This window comes from Macaca fascicularis, chromosome 11, assembly GCF_037993035.2.
Source record: "Macaca fascicularis isolate 582-1 chromosome 11, T2T-MFA8v1.1".
In the NCBI taxonomy this organism is placed as follows: domain Eukaryota; kingdom Metazoa; phylum Chordata; class Mammalia; order Primates; family Cercopithecidae; genus Macaca; species Macaca fascicularis.
In genome coordinates, this window is record NC_088385.1 from 11585063 (window position 1) to 11607055 (window position 21993).

The 21993-nt window shown below is 36.7% G+C and overlaps 2 protein-coding genes across 7 annotated transcripts in view; one reads left to right on the forward strand and one right to left on the reverse strand.

The window, feature by feature from the left end:
* The window catches only part of LOC102137606 (ovostatin-like), a 151498-nt gene that overhangs the window by 97927 nt on the left and 31578 nt on the right, over positions 1-21993 (forward strand). For all 6 annotated transcript variants that reach the window (XM_045364695.3, XM_005570082.5, XM_065523716.2 and 3 more), the window contains 5 exons: positions 5056-5173; positions 6028-6142; positions 8639-8748; positions 17245-17403; positions 18619-18849. In XM_045364695.3, coding sequence (XP_045220630.2) covers positions 5056-5173; positions 6028-6142; positions 8639-8748; positions 17245-17403; positions 18619-18849 — 733 coding nt within the window. The remainder of the gene's footprint in view (positions 1-5055; positions 5174-6027; positions 6143-8638; positions 8749-17244; positions 17404-18618; positions 18850-21993) is intronic.
* Positions 12385-14260, reverse strand: LOC102137210 (ran-binding protein 6-like). Its single transcript, XM_074006256.1, has one exon. It carries the CDS (start codon positions 14174-14176, stop codon positions 13970-13972), a length of 207 nt encoding a protein of 68 aa, XP_073862357.1. The 5' UTR covers positions 14177-14260; the 3' UTR covers positions 12385-13969.

Sequence of the window (21993 nt, forward strand, 5' to 3'; positions counted from 1 at the left end):
CATAGAAAGGAACAACCGGTACCAGCCACTGCAAAAACAAACCAAAATGTAAAGACCATCAACACTATGAAGAAACTGCATCAACTAATGGGCAAATAACCAGCTGGCATCAATCATAATGACAGGATCAAATTCACACATAACAATATTAACCTTTAATGTAAATGGACTAAGTGCCCCCAATTAAAAGACACAGACTGGCAAATTGGATGACGAGTCAAGACCCATCGGAGTGCTGTATTCAGGTGACCTATCTCAGGTGCAAAGACACCCATAGTCTCAAAATAAAGGGAAGGAGGAAGATTTACCAAGCAAATGGAAAGAAAAAAAAAGCAGGGTTTGCAATCCTAGTCTCTGATAAAACAGACTTTAAACCAACAAAGATCAAAAAAGACAAAGAAGGGCATTATATAATGGTAACGAGATCAATGCAACAAGAAGAGCTAACTATCCTGAATATATATGCACCCAATACAGGAGCATCCAGATTCATAAAGCAAGTTCTTAAAGACCTACAAAGAGACTTAGACTCCCACACAATAATAGCAGGAGACTTTAACACCCCACTGTCAATATTAGACAGATTAACGAGACAGAAAATTAACAAGGATATTCAGGACTTGAAATCAGCTCTGGACCAAGTGAACCTAATAGACATCTACAGAACTCTCCAGCCCAAATCAACAGAATATACATTCTCGTCAGCACCACATCACACTTATTCTAAAATTGGCCACATAATTGGAAGTAAAGCACTCCTCAGCAAATGCAAAAGAATGGAAATCATAACAAACAGTCTATCAGACCACAGTGCAATCAAATTGGAGCTCAGGATTAAGAATCTCACTCAAAACCACACAGCTCCATGGAAACTGAACAACCTGCTCCTGAATGACTACTGGGTACCCAACGAAATTAAGACAGAAATAAAGAAGTTCTTTGAAACCACTGAGAACAAAGACACAACGTACCAGAATCTCTGGAACACAGCTAAAGAAGTGTTTAGAGGGAAATTTATTGCACTAAATTCCCACAGGCAAAAGTGGGAAAGATCTAAAATCAACACCCTAACATACAATTAAAAGAACTAGAGAAGCAAGAGCAAACACATTCAAAGGCTAGCAGACGACAAGAAATAACTAAGATCAGAGCAGAACTGAAGGAGATAGAGATATGAAAAACCCTTCGAAAAATCAATGAATCCAGGAGCTGGTTTTTTGAAAAAATCAACAAAATAGACTGCTAGCATGACTAATAAAGAAGAAAAGAGAGAAGAATCAAATAGATGCAATAAAAAATGATAAAGGGGATATCACCACTCCTCCCACAGAAATACAAACTACCATCAGAGAATACTATAAGCACCTCTATGCAAATAAACTAGAAAATCTAGAAGAAATGGATAAATTCTTGGATACATACACCCTCTCAAGACTAAACCAGGAAGAAGTTGAATCCCTGAATAGACCAATAACAAGTTCTGAATTTGAGGCAGTAATTAATAGCCTACCAACCAAAAAAATTCGGGACCAGACAGATTCACAGCTGAATTCTATGAGAGGTTCAAAGAAGAGCTGGTACCATTCCTTCTGAAACTATTCCAAACAATAGAAAAAGAGGGACTCCTCCTTAACTCATTTTATGAGGCCAGCATCATCCCGATACTGAAAACTGGCAGAGACACACACCCAAAAAGAAAATCTCAGGCCAATATCCCTGATGAACATCGATGCAAAAATCCTCAATAAAATACTGGCAAACAGAATCCAGCAGCACATCAAAAAGCTTATCCACCATGATCAAGTCAACTTCATCCCTGGGAGTCAAGGCTGGTTCAACATATGCAAATCAATAAACGCAATCCATCACATAAACAGAACCAATGACAAAAACCACATGATTTATCTCAATAGATGCAAAAAAGGCCTTTGATAAAATTCAACACTCCTTCATGCTAAAAACTCTCTATATACTAGGTATTGATGGAACATATCTCAAAATAATAAGAGCTATTTCTGACAAACCCACAGCCAAAATCACACTGAATGGGCAAAAGCTGAAAGCATTCCTTTTAAAAACTGGCACAAGACAAGGATGCCCTATTTTGCCACTTCTATTCAACATAGTATTGGAAGCTCTGGCCAGGGCAATCAGGCAAGAGAAAGAAAGCGTATTCATATAAGAAGGGAGGAAGTCAAATTGTCTCTGTTTGCAGAAGATATGACTGTATATTTAGAAAACCCCATCATCTCAACCCAAAAACTCCTTAAGCTGATAAGCAACTTCAGCAAAGTCTCAGGATACAAAATCAATGTGCAAAAATCACAAGCATTCCTATACACCAATAATAGACAAATAGAGAGCCAAATCATGAGCAAACTACCATTCACAATTTCTACAAAGAGAATAAAATACTTAGGAATACAACTTACAAGGGATGCAAAGGACCTCTTCAAGGAGAACTACAAACCACTGCTGAAGGAAATAAGAGAGGACACAAACAAATGGAAAGACATTCCATGCTGATGGATAGGAAGAATCAACATTGTGAAAGTGGCCATACTGCACAAAGTAACTTATAGATACAATGCTATTCCCATCAAACTAACATTGACTTTCTTCACAGAATTAGAAAAAAACTACTTTAAATTTTATATGGAACCAAAAAAGAGTCATATGGTCAAGACAATCCTAAGCAAAAAAAAAAAAAAAAAAACAAAACCAAAGTTGGAGGGTCAGGCATGGCGGCTTGCACCTTTAATCCCAGTACTTTGGGAGGCTGAGGTGGGTGGATCACCTGATGTCAAGAGTTTGAGATTATCCTGGCCAACATGGGGAAACCCTGTCTCTACTAAAAATACAAAAATTAGCCTGGCATGGTGGCATGCGCCTGTAGTCCCAGCTACTTGGGAGGCTGAGGCAGGAGAATTGTTTAAACCTGGGAGGTGGAGTTTGCAGTGAGCTGAAACTGCACCACTGCACTCCAGCCTGGCAACAGAGCAAAAAAAAAAAAAAAAAAAAAAAAAAAAACAAAGCTAGAGGCCTCACGCATCATGCTTCCTGACTTCAAACTACACTACAAGACTACAGTAACCAAAACAGCATGGTACTGGTACCAGAACAGATATGTAGACCAACGGAACAGAGCAGTGGCCTTAGAAATAACACCACACATCTGCAACAATTTGATCTTTGACAAACCTGATGAAAACAAGCAATGGGGAAAGGATTCTCTATTTAATAAATGGTGTTGGGAAAACTGGCTAGCCACATGCAGAAAACTGAAACTGGACCCCTTCCTTACATCTTATACAAAAATTAACTCAAGATGGATTAAAGACTTAAATGTAAGACCTAAAACCATAAAAACCCTGGAACAAAACCTAGGCAATACCATTCAGGACATAGGCATGTGCAAAGACTTTATGACTAAAACATCAAAAGCAATTGCAACAAAAGCCAAAATTGACAAATGGGATCTAATTAAACTAAAGAACTTCTGTACAGCAAAAGAAACTATCATCAGAGTGAACAGGCAACCTACAGAATGGGAGAAAAATTTTGCAATCTATCCATCTGACAAAAGGCTAATATCCAGAATCTATAAGGAACTTAAACAAATTTACAAGAAAAAGCAAATAACCACATCAAAAAGTGGGCAAAGGACATGAGCAGACACTTAAAAGAAGACATTTATATGGCCAACAAACATATGAGAAAAAGCTCATCATCACTGGTCATTAGAGAAATCCAAATCAAAACCACAATGAGATACCATCTCATGTCAGTTAAAATGGTGATCATTAAAAAGTCAGGAAACAACAGATGCTGGAGAGGATGTGGAGAAATAGGAGTGCTTTGTGTAAAAGCATTGGTGGGAGTGTAAATTAGTTCAACCACTGTGGAAGACAGTGTGGCCATTCCTCAAGAATCTAGAACCAGAAATACCATTTGACCCAGCATTACTGGGTATACACCCAAAGGATTATAAATCATTCTAATATAAGGACACCTGCACACGTACATTTATTGCAGCACTATTCACAATAGCAAAGACTTGGAACCAACCCAAATGCCCATCAATGCTAGACTGGATAAAGAAAATGTGGCACATATACACCATGGAATACTATGCAGCCATAAAAAAGAATGATTTCATGTGCTTTGCAGGGACATGGATGAAACTGGAAACCATCATTCTCTGCAAACTATCACAAGGACAGAAAACCAAACACCACATGTTCTCACTCATAAGTGGGAGTTGAACACTGAGAACATATAGGCACAGGGAGGGGAACATCACACACTGGGGCCTGTCAGGGGTTGAGGGACCAGGGGAGGGACAGCATTAAGAGAAATACCTAATGTAGATGACGGGTTGATGGGTGCAGCAAACCACCATGGCACGTGTATACCTATGTAAAAAACCTGCACATTCTGCACATGTATCCCAGCACTTAAAGCATAATTTAAAAAAAAATAAAAATAAACAATTTTCTTCTTCCTTTCCAAAACAAAACAAACAAAAGAAGGAAATGACCCCAAAATCTCATGTCTTAAAATGACATTTATAAAAAATAAACAAATATAATTTACATTTTAAAAGTAAAAAACCATAAAAATATGCTCATTATAGCAGTTTAAAAACAAAAAACTAAAAAGCAAAATGTTATTTTTATTTTATTTTTCGTTTTTTAATACTCCATTGCTCAGTATGTAAAAAATACTATTTTTAATGAAATAATGACTGATGTATTTTTCCCTTTACTATTAGTTTTTTTGTTTACATTGTATTTTAGTGACTTAGATATATGACTTCTACATGTCTATTTCAACCTTTTTATTTAAAATACATCTTTGCCTAAAGCATTCAACTCAATTTTAGTCAGTACCATTGTTTTAGATTTCCTCTAGAAAATAAAATTTATGGTAACTAGCTATTTAAATGTTGTTACAGTGCTGGTTTCAGCTACTAAATAAAAGTTTCAAAACCTTATACAGATTTAAAATGACCTTGACCTCTATAATTGTATTGTTGCTATATTATTCCATTAGATATACCTATGGTGAACCTGTGGACGGGAAGGTCCAACTTAGTGTGTGCAGAGAATCTACTGCTTATCATTCATGTGGTCGTCCTATCAGTTCACTCTGTAAAAATTTTACCATTCAGGTAAGAGGTATATCTGCAAAATTATAAATAAGTTTGCATTAACCTTTTATCCTCACCTTCCATTTACCTTCCTTTCTTCTTGTTTCCCTTTTTACAGTTAAAAATACATACTTTTATTCTATATTTCTATTCCTAATTGTAAATTTTATATTCCTCTTATGTCATGCTAATTTTCATTTTCTATTGACTGACAAAAAGCAAATTATAGTATCAGAAACTGAGTAGTAAATTTCAATTCTTAATTAAAAATGGATTTGGTTTCATATCAAAATCTACACCTTATCAATTTTCTGGGAACATATGTCCTGTCTTTGTTTTTTACTTTGTGGATTTAGTCAAGGAGATATGATGATGTTTCTGTGTATTCGAGAGTGTTAGATGTATAATTATTTTCCTCTCAATCTATCCTCACTGGAAATAAGTGTATATAGGAGCTCCAGATGGGAACCCTATCAGTCAGGGTTCTTAACCACTAAAGAGAAGAATCAACTTTTCCAAACTGACAAAGGAGGAATTTCCTAAAAGATCTATCATGTGTGAATACATGTGACTAGTGATGGATGTGTTTATTATCTTGTATATTGACAAAATAATGTCACCATGAAGAGATTTTTAAAACACAATATTGTAAGAGTTAATATTTATTAAAAATTCAAAGGTAGTTATAGGTAAATCCATAAATACATGAACTGAAAATATAATTATAGAAGTACAATGGATTATTTTATAAAATTGAAACTTGGGTAATACAATATTCTTGAAGTTGCTTCAGTGAGGTTACACATTTTCCCTATTATAGCTATTTCTTACAGTCTTCTTTTAAAATTTAACTTTTCTTTTATTGTTCTTTTCAGCTAGGGAAAGATGGCTGTGTCTCCAAGTTTATTAACACAGAAGCTTTTGAGTTAAATCGGGAAGGATACTGGAGTTTCCTCAAAGTGCATGCTCTTGTTACAGAAGATGGAACAGGTAATGCTCTCTAAGAAATCAGATCCCAATGGATATCACTGTCTCATTCGAATTGTTACCTGGTTGCCAACTACACAATGTTAATATAGTCATTTTTTCCCCGAGGGCTTTTCACTGGGTTCATATGATTTGAATTCTGAATGTTTCATATATCAACCAAACTTTTTACACACCTGTTGATGGATGGTCAAGTATTAAGTTCAAATAAGAGTACAATGGAAGTAAGAATGCCGGTTTATGGATTTAGGTTTTGGTTTTGGTTTTAGATATAAAGTATTAGGATTTAGATATAAAGTATTAGGTTTTAGATATAGAGTATTTGGTTTTAGATATAAGCATATCCCTTTTCCTTAATGATTCCACCGATAAATATAATCGGGACATGTAGTTGTTGATGATAAAATTTGTTTGGTGAGCATAGAATTCAAACACGGGAAGTAAAATAGTATGGGGAGAATATTTTACTAAGCCTCTGAAAATAAATCCAGTGAAATATCTTTATCTCATAACCAGGAAAATCTTCCTTCCTTCCCTTCCTTCCTTTCTTCCTTCCTTCCTCCCCTTCCTTCCTTCCTTCCTTCCTTCCTTCCTTCCTTCCTTCCTTCCTTCCTTCCTTCCTTCCTTCCTTCCTTCCTTCCTCCCTCCCTCCCTCCCTCCCTCCCTCCCTCTCTCTCTCTCTCTCTCTTTCTTTCTCTTTCTTTCTCTCTTTCTTTCTTTCCTTCGAGATGGAGTTTCACTCTTGTTGCCCAGTTTGGAGTGCACTGCCACAATCTCAGCTCACTGCAACCTCTGTCTACCAGGTTCAAGCAATTCTTCCGCCTCAGCCTCCTGAGTAGCTGGGATTACAGGTGCCCACTACCACCACCGACTAATTTTTTGTATTTTTAGTAAAGATGGGATTTCATCATGTTGGCCAGGCTAGTCTCAAACTCCTGACCTCAGGTGATCCACCCACCTCTGCCTCCCAAAGTGCAGGGATTACAGGCATGAACAAGTGGGCCAGGTCAAAAATATTTCTAATGACTAATTTGTGTCTCCTGGACCTAATAACCCTTCCCCCTTAAGCACAGAATGCTAAGTGTTATTCCTTGAAATACTTTTCTCTGTGCTGACCACTTTCTTTCTGTTAATATAGTCTTTTTAAACTTATGCATATATAACTGATATTTCAGCAAAATTTCTGTTCATGAAGTATTAAATTGCTAATGTACTTATATCAGTATTCAAAGTTTTAGAGGTTTCTGTCACATTCAGAGGAAATTCAAGTATTAAACAAATGTTTAATTGATAATTAAATATATTTGTCATACTGAACTAAATAAATAATAAAATAATAGCCAGGCACAGTGACTCACACCCATAACCCCAGCACTTGGAGAGGCTGAGGCAGGAGAATTGTTTGAGCCTAGGAGTTTGAGACCATCCTAGGCAACACAGTGAGACCCCGTCTCTACAAAACATACAAAATTAGCTGGGTGTTGTGTCATGTAGCTATAGTCCCAGCTACTCAGGGGGCTGAGGTGGGAGGATCACTTGAGCCCAGGAGGTTGGGGCTGTAGTGAGCCATGATTGCACCACTACACTCCAGCCTGGGCAACAGAAAGTGAAAGAAAATAAAGAAAAAGAAAGAAAAGAAAGAAAGAAAGGGAGAAAGGAAGGAGAGAAGGAAGGAAGGAAGGAAGGAAGGAAGGAAGGAAGGAAGGAAGGAAGGAAGGAAGGAAGGAAGGAAGGGAGGGAGGGAGGGAGGGAGGGAGGGAGGGAAGAGAGAGAGAGGGAAAAAGAAAAGGAGGAAGGGAGAAAGGGCTTACTAAATGATAACATATGTCTATATTTTTAGGAGAATTATGTGGCCATTAAAATATAAGTTTTTATAAGATTTTTGCCAAAACCTTATAACATAATGATAAAAACATGTAAAACCACATATACATTTGCACATATTGAGTGTATGTGTACATGTACACATATACACACACATAATCTCAAACATATTAATATAAATGGTAAATATAAAGGTAAATTGAGCTTGTAGGAAAAAGCCTAAAATGTTAATTTTGGTTGTCTTGGGGATATCTGATGTTTAGTAATTTGTATTTGCTTCTTTAAGCATTACCATTTTTAATGATATACATATATTATAATTCTTACTATTAATAAATTAAAGCATATGTTTTAGGCAAGCAGAGAGTAAAAGAAATGTTGTTAATTACTTAGGAATAATGAGAAATCAACATTTACCAATCCATCATGAAGGAATGGTAAGTGAATTGAGTATTTTATGAAAAGCAGTAACACCAGTTGGTAGAAGCATTTTGTGCCATCTTGATTAACTTTCTTTATAAAAGACATCTGAAGAAGAACCTATATATTAAAACTGCTTAGGAAAGGGAAGGGAAACTATTAGAAGGAATGGTGAGCTTTTGTGTTTTATTTTCGGAAACTCTGTTTGGCTGTTTTTGGAAGTGACATTTTCTCAATAATATCAATTGACTGCAGGTGTACAGCTTACAGGCTCCAAGTACGTATACATCGACTCATCAGTGGTGAAGATTAGTTTTGAGAATATGGATATGTCCTACAAACAGGGACTCCCTTATTTTGGTCAGGTAAGAGAATCAATCACTTTTTTACATACCGTATTCATTCATTCATTTGTTCCTTCATTTATCTATTAATCTTCCAACAGCTATTCCCTAAGAAATTACTACATAGGAATCTCTGTGGTAAGCACTGTAGGGTGACCTACACTGTTGATTTTCACAGTTCTGTCCTGATGTATATGTTTTTTGTCAAGTTGTAACTGTTAATAGTATCCCACTTCACTCTCAAAATGTCCAAGTTTGGACAATAAATTATATGGTCTACATCAGTATTAGGAATAAAATGGTGATGTAGAGAGGCACTATTATCACTGCTTTTATGGAGTTGATAGTGTAACAGAGATAAACATTAAACAGATAATTTTATAAATAATTCTTTATTGTAGTTGTGATAGGTGCTATGTCAGTGAAATACTGACCATTTCACTACCCTGCATCAGGAATTGGCAAACCACGGCCTGTAGGCAAACCCAACAGAGGCCTGCCTTGTACAACCAGGGAACAATGAGTGGTTTTTAACATTTTTTAAAGATTATTTAAAAAAATAAAAAAAAATAAGAGACCAAGACCATGGTGCTTTACGAAAGAAGTTTGCTAAAATCTGGACTAAATGATCATGGAAAGTTTCCCTGAGGAAGTAATATTTAGGTTGACACAAGAACACTTAAAAAAGAAATACAAAAGTGGGTAGCCTGGCTTACATCTTACAGAGCAGTAGTTCTCAAACTGGCATCAGTATCACCTAAAGGACTTGTTGAAACAAATTTCAGTAAAAGTCATTTAATGAACAAATTTAGATTGAAATACAGCTTTGGCAAATAGATACATTTGATACATGTTCACTTACTGAATAGTGGTGGATAATGTTACCATAATTTTTTCTAACCTTTCTCTTTGCTTTGTAATTTTTGCTTTATATATTTCCATGTTCTATTACTAAATATATAAAACTGAGAAATATTATACATTCAAAGAATATAAAATTTTTTCTGAATATAAAATAATTTTATCTAGACTTGAGAATTCTACATTTCCTCCCTCTTATGTTGTTGTTACCCAAGATGATTTCTTGGCTTCCCATTTGTCTCCTGTATCTTTTCTGTGCTATTTAAAAGTATTTTCTGTGTAAAGAGCATTTTGTGTGAAAGTGTTATATTTTAGCTTCCTTTCTCAACTTAATCTTCTGAGGTTTTTGTTATTAGTTTGTTTGTTTTATTCGACTGCCAAAGATCTCCAAATTGAATATTAGAGATGATAGTAGACTTCCTGGTTGTATTTTGCATATTTTGGGGAATGCTTTTTAAAATTTAATCCATAAACCTACTAAGTAACTGTAGAATTTTGTGAGATATACTTTATCAAGTCAAAAAATTTTCCTTTTTTAGTTTACTAAGAATTTTCTATAACGTGTTAGTTTCTATATCTAGCTATTTCTTATTAAATTTAGGTTTTAAAATAGAGAGCATAAAAATATGTTCACTTATGATTTGAAAAAATAAATCTATCATAATTTATTTCCCCTTTTTTATTACTAGTTGTGCTTGTGTTTTTTCCCATTAGATTTTGAATTTGTTAATTATCTTTATTTTTAATGTTGTTTTAATTGATTTTCATTTCATCATTTATTTTTATTATATTTTTTCTTCTACCTCTTTTGGTTTTTTTTCCCTAGCATCTTGTTATAAATACTTATGTTAAACTTCCATGTTTTCAAATTTATACAATTTTCCCTAAATACTACTTTCCCCCTCACAGGTGTTTTTCTATACTATTTTTATTTTTTAAATTATGAAAAAATGCACATATGAAATTTACCATCTTAACAATTTTCAAGTTCAATTAAAATCATTTTTGATGATCATTTCATTATTTTTATTTTTATTTTTACCTAAGAATTACTTGAGTTTTAAGTTTTCTTCTCTACGATGTGTGATTATGGTGGAATTTTTTTTTAAAGTAATTTTTTATTTTGCAGTAACAGCTACAATTTATTGAGCACTTACTAGGTCTTAAACATTTGCTAAATACATATACAGTACTCACAATAGCCCCAGGAAATGATAGATGTTTTTAAGTTTTGGATCAATGATTAATCATTAGTTGAGTAGAAAGCTCTTTTCTACCCTACAATAAGCTAGACATTAAAGACTGACATTCCAATTAATATAATTAACCCTGAATGTATGGAACTGTTTTCTCATAATAATGCACATCTACTGCTAAATGACCACTCTCAAAGTTGCTTTCTTTTTCATGTTCAAAGAAAATTACATTTGCTTTCCTCTGACTTTTACAATAGAATGCTCTTCAGTGCTACTGTAGAATCTATTAGGAAATTCTTCAAAATATAAATCAATTTAAGCCCTATAATCAGAGCTTCTCTTTTTGTTGAACTGCTTTGCAGGGGGGAAATGGCATACATATACAAAATAATACTCCGCTGAAACATACAACACTGACTCCCAAGAATATTGATTACTTTACTATATGTCAAACACTGTTACATGCTACCAATGTTAGATGAATCAGGACTCCATTTTCAGTGACTATGGTTCTTGGAGTCCTGGATAACTTAAAAAAATAGAGACCAGTCTGGCTAAGGAAATTTAAAAGTTCTCTAACTCTCAGTCGGACACCTTGGGAACTAGAATACGGGTATCTCCCACCCAGTTCCCAGGAGTACATTATGAAAAAGTTTATATACATTCCACATCCTCTGCAATATCTCAAAACTCTCTTCTAGTTCCAGCATCCTCCCATCACCACAAATATCAAGAGTATTGATCAAGGAGGGACAAGCCTGCCACTATATCCTTCACTCACAATTCCAAAGATGTTTGTCCTGGAAATTCTGTCTTATTTTCATGAGCTCTTAGCATATTGTGATAGCCTGACATTTTCCCATCAAGTATACTGCTTGGCTAGCATCAATAATACTTCAAACACATAGCAACAATTTATGTACTTCACATCAACTAGGGGAAAGGTGACAAACATTGTAAGACAGCCTAAAGCAAAGGTTATCACCAAGGTCTGTGTTTAGGAGATAAAACATGCAAGATAAACAGAGGAAGAACATTGACTAATTCTGGGGAAACATGGGGAAGAACTATAAACAGCTTAGCAGAGAGAAAACAGTTCACTGATTCACTGATTTATAATAAAATCCATTCACAACACTTATTTGTAGTTACTTTTATGGTAGATAATATTCAAGTCATATTAAAGTGCTTCAAGCAAAATTTAGCAACTCCTGTAAGGCTTCCTGCTGCTCATCATCAAGTTGGGATACACATTCCAACCATAAATCTTCAGGAGTCTGTACCTGACGCATGACATCAGCTAGGCGTTTGGCACAGGGATCTTCATAGTTAATAGTCCCATTAATTTTTTTCTTCTGCAATTACTCTTGATTATTTTGGGAAGATTGGAATTACTTGGACCAATTACAACTGGGTGGTTACTTTCAATTAGTAACCACAGAGGAAACTCAAAGTCTGAATAGCTTCCTCTTTATCTTCATGCAGTAGAAGCCATGATAACCAGTGTGGAAGACCTTCATCTACATTTACACAGTTAGGCTTAAACGTCAAAATCCTCCCTATTGCGAAGATACAGTTCTCTGTAGCAATGACATTTCTTTTGGTTTTGGAATTTGCACACTTAATAACTTTTACCAGCAGTGGAACAGCTTGTGAACATAAAGAACGATAATCATCTCCAACAAATTATGCCATGACACTCAGGCCATAAGCAGCAGCTTGCCTGACTTTGGAGTTGTTATCTCGCATATTTAGTAGCATTGGTCACTGAAAATATTCTATATTTTTAAATGAAGTTGGACTGCAGTGCTCTATGATGTCATCAAATGCGCACAATCCACACTGTCTGTCTAGCCATGGCCTACTTGAACAAATTAGATTTACAATTCATGGAAGTCGTTGTTCAAATCGTGGTAAAGTCTTTTCCTTTAAGTACTAAATAATGTGTGCAAGATATCTGATACTTTGGTCAGAATCTAAACATCAGATTCATCCTCATCTTACAGAGACATCTCAGCCTTTTGATCATAGTTTTCTTTCTGTCTTTTCACCTGTCGCAATTCTTGGTTTTTAAAGTGCCCTTCAAATTTTGCTCTCAGTATGCCTCCCAGTTCTTCCAAGTATTCATCATTAAAGCAACCATCTCCCATAACTTCAATGAACTTTGCAAAATAATTCATTATTTCTGAGAGCACGTATGTATCTGTTTCAGTACCAATAGCCTTGATTAAGGGGTTACATATGAATTGCCACATCTGTGCAAGCTACTGTAGCCACAAATTCTTGCACCATTCCAGGAGAAAAGGCACGGACTCTGCTGCTGTCACTCGAATATTGTTGTGGAAATACATTTCAGTAAAGGAAGCATCAGCTTCACAACTTGTTCTGTATAGTCCACAAACCCTTCCCTTAACTCCTTAGCAGAGTAAACAAACATCTGGCTAGCAGTTGCTTTTGCTTCAAGTCCTGAAGTTTTAATTCCAAAACGCTGTTGGTCTCCAAGATTTACATATTGCCAGCCATCATCATCACTCATATTCTCCACATCCTGTGTGTCTAAGAGAGCAATACCAGGTTTAGCTGAAGCAGTCTTAATAAGAGGCTCGATAACCAGTGGAAGGAACTGTTGAAAATCTTTTCCAAGAATCTGACACATTCTATCCCATGCTGAAACCATGTAAGAGGTCTGAGGGCCATTATCTTCCATATTATTTAAGTCTGATTGTGTCTTCAACAACAGCTGCATCACATTTGATGCATCTTGCATAAATTTTTTCTTCCCAACAGCAAGACCAATATGGCCAATGCACTCAATAGTTTTCCTCTCAGAAGCTTGAGTTCCTTCTGAACAGCAAGCGCAACGATGTGCTTTAGTGAGGGCATGAATATATCTAACATGGGAAAAAATTTTCTTCGATTGTATCTGCAACCGATGCAATGGTTGCCCCAAGTTATTCCAGGGCCAACTTAGTTCCATTCTGAATCAACTCTTGAAGTTTAATCACCAAGATAGAATGTAGATTTTTCACCATACTGTCCAAATACAGAACTGGGAATGATTTGGGGCATCTTCAATAAAAATAGTAAGAGCAGAAGCTGCATGTGATTACACACGCTGATTACCTTGATTTTCCATGGTAGGTAACAGAGCTGTAACCACCATTTCATGAAATTTCTTTCGGAAATTAGGTGCAAAATCTGTAGCCATCTGTCCAAGTGTAGTACAGGCTGCAGCCCTCACCCTTGGATGAGGATCCTGGGATATTTTCGTAGATTTCCTCTTCTTGCCTCCCCACCATACAGCTTGGATTGATGAGGTTGGTCAGAAGCTGATAAAACTCTTGCTTTTCCGACAAGATCGCCGGCACCCCTGCAGACGTGATTGCCGCCATTATGCGCTATCAAAGCTACCACGACGGGGAAAGAACATAAGTAATTTTTAAATTGCAGACAACACATATATTAGCAAGAAAAATAACACTATAAATTCAAATACGAAGAACAATGAGCACCTCTCCCCTCTAATCCCTTCATTTCGTGAATACTTCCCCAGAAGCAACTACTTTCAGTCCACTGTGTTTCCTATAAACCAGTAGAGAGGTTCAGAAGCTTGATCAGATTCAAGTTCATTTTTGGTGGGTACAGTAGGCAAGAATATAATATAGGTAGTGTCATGTACTTTTCACAGAAAGCACTCTTCCTCTCTTACTGAGATGTTAGCAGACATTGACAATAATTATTTAGATGCATTGTTTGTCTGACCCATTCTTTCTTAGCCTTGGCACAACGGAAATTTTGGGCCAGATAATACTTTGCTGTGCGGGCTACCCTGTGTATGGTTAGAGTTTAGCAACATCCCAGGTCTCTGCCTACTAAACGCTAGTAGCACCATCCCCTTCCTATTTGTGATAGCACAAAGTGTTTGCAGACATTGCCAAATGGTAAAATGTATTGGCTAATAAGTTAAAAAGTGATAAATTAGAATTTTGCCACTCTTAGAATAGTGACTCTCAATGAAGGGTTATTTGAGATGTTTTTAAAAAGATTACCTAAATCCTATTATCCCATCCAAAAAATTAGCAATAATCCCCTAAAATCTGCCAGTCAATCATGCTCCAGATTAACTCAGGGGTTTTATTTCTGTCTTCTCTAGCATAAGACGTGGTTGAGAGGTGTATGTCTGTGTGTGTGTGTGTGTGTGTGTGAACTTAAGCCCTAGCCTAGTCATTAAGGCCCAGCTCCTTCCCATTCCCTCTCAAAGCTTTTTAACACTTCAAGGTATCGTATTATCCTATAATCAAGAACTCCAAGACATCTTTTCCTATAGAGAGCTGGGAAAGCCAGCTGAGGTTTGTAATAATTTATCAGAGTGGTAGGGGATAGGTGGTACCTACATGAATCAGGCATCCCCGTGGACAATGTAGTCTGTTATTAATATATTGTCATGCAGGCACAGTGTCCTGCCTGGACACACCCTCTTCATTAGCATTTGAAGGAATCAGTTCTTGAAAACTCGTATATAAGAGCTCTTATTTCCTTGATCGTTTTAGGGAGACCAATGGCAGCTATAAACAGATGTGAGTCTCAAAGAATAAAATGTTTTAGTTCAAAACCATGGTTGTATAAAGTGGTACCTTTCGGATTTTTGGCCATTTCACAGTGGTGAATGTTCTGATCACTTCCAGGAGATGTGCCAGGAGAAACAAGTCATTCCTGTTCTACTTTTGGAAAAGGGGCTGGTTTCCCTGTGATAGAGTGAGTCACTATAGTAGCTGCATTAGTGGAAATTAAAAATGGTTTATCTGGCCATGTGTTGTGTCATAAGGGTCATCAAACACGTGGCTCAGTATTACTAGGGAGCACTTTGGAAGGGTAAGCTTTATTGCCAGAATAGAGGTACTATCTGCTTTTTAAATATCCCCTACAAAGTTCAAGACTTCAGAGGCATGACTCCAAGAGTAACATATTTGAACATAGGAAGCTGGGCAAGGCAGAGAGCTAACAAGGGAATTCCTTTACAAGATACAGTAGCAGCATCTGTGGATGGCTGAAATGATGCTGTTTAAAATTGCAGGACATATGACAAATACCTCTGCCACAAGAAACATCTGCTAATGAAGTGCTGCATGCCTGGCCCCAGCAGTTGATAATGGGCCTGGTGTCATCACTTGGGCACTATTTGGGTTTGGGGACAAAGAAAGAAAGGAAAGTGCCCAGAAATCATATGGCTTGTTCATCTTCCTGTGACGGGAAGGGACTCAAAGGATCTTTCTAGTCTAGGTGTACTAAAATTAGAGCGAAACTCTGTGTGATCCTAAAGGCAAGGTGTCATGTGTCTGTGGCCTATGGATTGCTGAGACAAGTTGAATTTTTCTTACAAGATCAAGCTATGAGATGAAACTACATTCAAAATCTGTGTAGATGGTGCAAATGAGGCATCGGTCTACAGATGCTGAGCAAGAAAAAAGGATTGTGTTTGCTTGGACCAGCAGGAAAATGATAAGTGGCAGAAATAAGATGAAAGGCTCAAAGCAGAAGTGGTTTTGCAGAAACTGACTGAGCTAAAAAAAGGATGTCTCAGACAGTTTTTGTCTGGCTATTGTGGCCTTAGATGTTGCTAAGAAGGTTGCCTTTAAAGGCTTCAAACTGGCATAGATACTGATGCAGGCATTGTATCTACTATATATAATACAATTTCAGAAGGGACTTTTTAAAGCAATCATTGCCTGTACTAGTAAGAGAATTAAAAAGAGATTTCTAGTGAATAACCATGGCCTATCAGAGCAGTCACTACAATGTTTTAGGGAGGATGATGCTAAATTTTGCATTTTAGAAAATTTGGTTTGATGCCAGTATAGAGAAAGAACAAGCAAAAGCAATACAGGAGAGAGAGACTAGATAGAAAAAATAGAAGATGTATGAGGGATAAAAGATAAGAAATTGATATAAGGAATAGCAACAGGAACGAATGTGATCAGTTGGAAACAGAAAATGTTAAAAAGATACAATTGAAAATATTTTATCAACAATTGAAAATCATAGGAAAAAGAAAATAAGTCTAGGATGTCTCTAGATATTTGACTTTAGTAACTAAGTGAATGGTTGAGGTATTCACTGAGATAAATAAGAGAAAGAGAAAAAAGGGAATTGTAGGCACAGTAATAAATCATTCCAATTTGAGGGTTTCTGTAGCATTTTTATTATAAAAAATATTCAGGGTAGTTAATGATATGGGCCTGAGTTTTCAGAGATCTTTGTGGGCAGGAGAAACAGAGTTTAGGCTCTTTAGTGTATTAATGGTGCATGTCATACACTCAGCAGGAGTAGATGAGCCTCCCAGGAAGTGCATACACACCAAGGAGAGCGGGAGTCCCCATGATAGAACCTTGGCAAATGCCGTCAACATGGATTCCCAAATTTACTACCTGCTTCAGAAATGTATTTTCTTCCTCCTGTACAGATTAAATTGCTTAATCCAGACAACTCTCCGATCCCAAATGAAGTTGTCCAGTTGCATCTGAAGGACAAAGTTGTGGGCAACTACACCACAGATGCAAATGGCATCGCTCAGTTTTTCTTGGACACATCTACGTTTACATACCCAAATATCACTTTGAAAGTAAGTTAAACCAAAGGCAAGTAAAACAAAAACAAGCAAACAAAAACACTGCACTGGCTTGCTAAGGTTTAGGTCTATGCGAGATTATATTTATGGAACAGAAATGAAAAGATACATCTCGGTATGAATCTAGAGTACCAAAAATGGTTAAATATTAAGAATATAGACCCTATGAAAAGCAGATTAAAAAATATTTTAAGAGTCCTGGGAAAAGGACGGATACCATACATATTAAATTGTATAAAGGAGAATTAGCTGAAAATAGGCAACGCTTCACTTTTATTACAGAAATAGAAAGAGAATTGTGTTTTTATAGAAGGAAATACTTGAGAAGTCCTGTAATGTATTACCTTGGAATAATGTAGAGAATTTCTCTGGATATATTCAAGAGAGAAGTAAACTACTATCTGTAATAATTATATATCAATCTTTCTTAGATATTTTTAAAGGACTCCTCAGACTTTTTGTGTTGAGAATGGTAAATTAGTATGGTCAGAGTAAACTCCTTGCTGTATTTCATAAAAACTTTCCCGTCCGGGCGCGGTGGCTCACGCCTGTAATCCCAGCACTTTTGGAGGCCAAGGCGGGCGGATCACGGGGTCAGGAGATTGAGACCATCCTGGCTAACACGGTGAAACGCTGTCTCTACTAAAGATACAAAAAATTAGCCGGGCGTGGTGTCGGGCACCTGTAGTCCCAGCTACTCCGGAGGCTGAGGCAGGAGAATGGCGTGAACCCGGGAGGCGGAGCTTGCAGTGAGCCAAGATCGCGCCACTGCACTCCAGCCTGGGTGACAGAGCGAGACTCTGTCTCCAAAAAAAAAAAAAAAAAAAAAAATTTCCCATCTTTCAGCAAAACTTCATATTATGTTATCAGTAACAAGGTAAACTTTTGCACTCACAGGCTCTTCATATTATAGTGAGGGAGATATGGTAATCTACATTCTAGCAAAAGTTAATTATAGTAAAGAATACAGTAAAATATTTCATGTAATATTATTTAATTAGGACTTGAATAGACTAAGTTGTAGAAACCATAGTGCTCGCTCTAGAGTATAACCAGGAAATGGGGAATTGGCTTAGACTTAAGGTAGAATGGCTATAAAATGTTCTTGTAGAGATAAAGCAGCATGACGATAAACCATCTTATCAAATACTCTTTCACTCATCCTTTCTCTTTATCCTAAAATACCCATAAATTTGATTTTTTGTCTAGGCAGCCTATAAGGCCAATGAAAATTGCGAGGCTCATGGCTGGGTGTTGCCTCAATACCCTCAGCCCGAGTACTTTGCATACCGATTTTACTCCAAGACTAACAGCTTCCTAAAGATTGTCCAAGAGATGGAAGAACTGAGATGCAACCAGCAGAAGAGGGTGCTAGTGCACTACATTCTCAATATGGAAGACTTTGAAGACAAAACCTACACAGCAAACTTCAATTATTTGGTATGAACTGAAAATATTCTTCCACAACCAAATTTGTTTCTTTTCTTTAAAACTTCTTTGAACCTAATGAAATCCCTGTACCTATATGCCACGAGGAAGCTCAAAGTAAACATAAATGATAAAACTTATATAACTGGTATCTCTTTTTAAGAAAGGAGGGAAAAGGCCATGCCACCACAACCCGTATGCACTCTGTCATTCTCAGGCCCTTTCTTCAGAGTTACCCATTTCTATTTGGACTTAGCTGGGATCAAATCTTAGTTCTGATACATACTAGCTTTGTGTTACTTTTTGAAAGTCACTTAAACCTCTAGTGAATGTTAATTTTTTGTAATATATTGTCTAATTTTGTAATATATTGTCTAATCATCAAGATAATTATTTAATAATACATATAAATCCTTTGCCCAACTTCTGGCACACAAAAGATATTAAATATTAGTTTGATTTTAATATATTGCTATTATGGAATATTTTACACTGTCTAAATGGATGCATGATACTTCACTGAGATTTATGAAGATGATGTAAAATTAATGAAACATGAATTAACTCAATCGGCCAACACTTATTAAATCTTTTTCATATTCCAGGTACTACATTAGCAATTGTAACAATAGAAAAAATAGAAAAAGTATAACTGGGGACAAAACATAAATTAGAATTACGTAAGTGTAACAAATGAAACATGTATGGCCGCTAAGGTGTTACAGAAAAATGAATGATTAACTCTATCTAGAGTTTAGAACAGTGATTACCAGAGTATATTTCCTAGAGTAGCAGTATCAGCACCACCTGGGAATAAGTTAGAAATTCTGGGAATTCAAGTGGCTGGGTGCGGTGGCTCACGCCTGTAATCCCAACACTTTGGGAGGCCGAGGTGGATGGATCACGAGGTCAGGAGATCGAGACCACCTTGGCTAACACGGTGAAACCCCGTCTCTACTAAAAAATACAAAAAGAAATTAGCCGGGCGTGGTGGCGGGCGCCTATAGTCCCAGCTACTCCGGAGGCTGAGGCAGGAGAATGGCGTGAACCTGTTAGGCGGAGCTTGCAGTGAGCCAAGATCGTGCCACTGCACTCCAGCCTGGGCGACAGAGCAAGACTCCATCTCCAAAATGAAAAAGAAAAGAAAAGAAAATTCTGGGAATAAGTTAGAAATCTTGTCCTCCAGGTGATTTTGAAGCACATTAAAATTTGACAACCACTAGTTTAGGAAAAAGATATATACCTATACGTTTACATTTATATGTATATACATATTTTTAAGGAAAAATACATAAAGACAATATGCCTAAGTAGGGTTTTGTAGGATGAATAGGAGTTTTCTGGATGATTAGAGGATATGAGAAACACATTTAAGTTTATTTTAGGAAATAATATAACAGGTCAAAGATGTCTGAAGTGTATTATTCTGAGAACTAAAGGTGTTTGAGGCTATCTACATGAAGAGTGAAAGTAGTACCACGTGATTTCTCACATTTTTCAAACTTAGAATTCTGGAATAATCTTTTGATACTTCTTTTTTTCATGCTATTTACTGCATCACCAATTTCTATCACTTTTTCATTATATTATCTCTCGCATTTTTCTTTCCTTCATCATTTCCACAAACATTAAAATATTTCAAGCCAGCAAGGTATGGACACCAAACCATCAGAAAAGGTATGAATCCAAATTCCACTGAAGCCCTTGGCTAAGCCAAGCATGGCTCATTTAGACTGGAGGCAAAGTGGTGGGAGTGGGAGGAGCTGGTTGTGGAGGAGAGGTTCTAGGGAAGCAAGGAGGGGACTCTGGGGAGCTCAAAGAAGTGGCTCTTTATCAACTGGTACAGAAATTCTTCAACATGTCAACAATAATATTGCCATACTGGGGTGTGGGAAATACCAAGCATCCTTGGAGTGAGAAGCTAAACCTCTTAACTAGTTTTTATAAAGACACGCCCACATGCCCCTGACTTTTGCCTTCTTCTTTTCTGGCCACACCTCTGCTCGTCTTAATGTCCAATACTTCCCAATGCAGAGCTGAGCCATTTTGCAGATCAGTCCAGAGCTGAGCCATTTTGCAGGTCTGTGGTGTGAATTGATTTACTTGTTATCAGCTTCCCTCTTGAAATAGCTTAGGTTTGCCCCTCTCTGATCTGATAATTACTTGACTTCATTTCCATTTTAAATGAGTCTCCTAACAGCCTTTTTCTTCCTCGCTCCCTCGTACCTTCCTCCCTCCGTCTGGAAATCTAGAGTGTTTTTTTTCAAAAGCAATTAGGATTATTTCACTCTCCTAATCGAATACAGTTAATGACTGCCTATTTCTATTAAAACAAATACCAGACTCCTTTCTTTTGCCTGCAAGACTGTATCTGGTCTGCACCTGTGAAGCTCACCAGCTTCATTTTGCATCTTTCTACACTTCGGCCTTCTTCATTGCAGACACAGAGGGCTTTCATTTTCTTGGACAAGCCATGTGCTTTTCTGGCTCAGAAGCCTCCCACAGGTTTTTCCTTCTGCCCATAACAATCTTTGTTCCCATTTGCTACCACAGCTCCCAACCTGCCTGCACCTCATTTTCCGAGCTGATTCCTCCTCAGCATGCATCTCCTGGCTTAAATGAAACTGTCTAATCTCCTAGACAATTCAAGTCTTCTCCTACATATTCTTTCATAATAGGCTGGGTGGACTTTAATTCTGCCTAGCAGGGTGTACATCACAGAGAAAACCCCCAATATAATATTTTAGAATGAATGGATAGAGGCTGAATTAATTTGATTCTCAGGCTTTCAATAATTAATTTGATACTCAGGCTTTTAAGCTTTTTTCTTAATTGTGTGGCCTGACAAATATCAGTGCCTCTGTGTGCCTCCAGTTTACTCATCTGTTACAACAGCTGTCTTTCTGTTTCGAGAAGTCAATGAGTTAATATAGCCAACAGTGCTAAGACCTCTCAGGCTCATTAAACTTTCAGCTTTATGCCTTTTTGCAAATGTTCTAGCTCCCAAAACAATATCTTCCAGCTAGTTGAGGCTTAGTTCTTTTTTTATGAACTAATAACCCAAACTTGGCACTTCAGAGATTTAAAGCAATTTTAATATTCAGTGAAATATTAAACGGACCAGGAGTACCAACTCCAGCAATTTCAAGCTGCAAG

Bases quoted from the DNA above. Each gene is read 5' to 3' on its own strand.
- LOC102137210 (XM_074006256.1), bottom strand. From the start codon at position 14,176: ATGGCGGCAATCACGTCTGCAGGGGTGCCGGCGATCTTGTCGGAAAAG.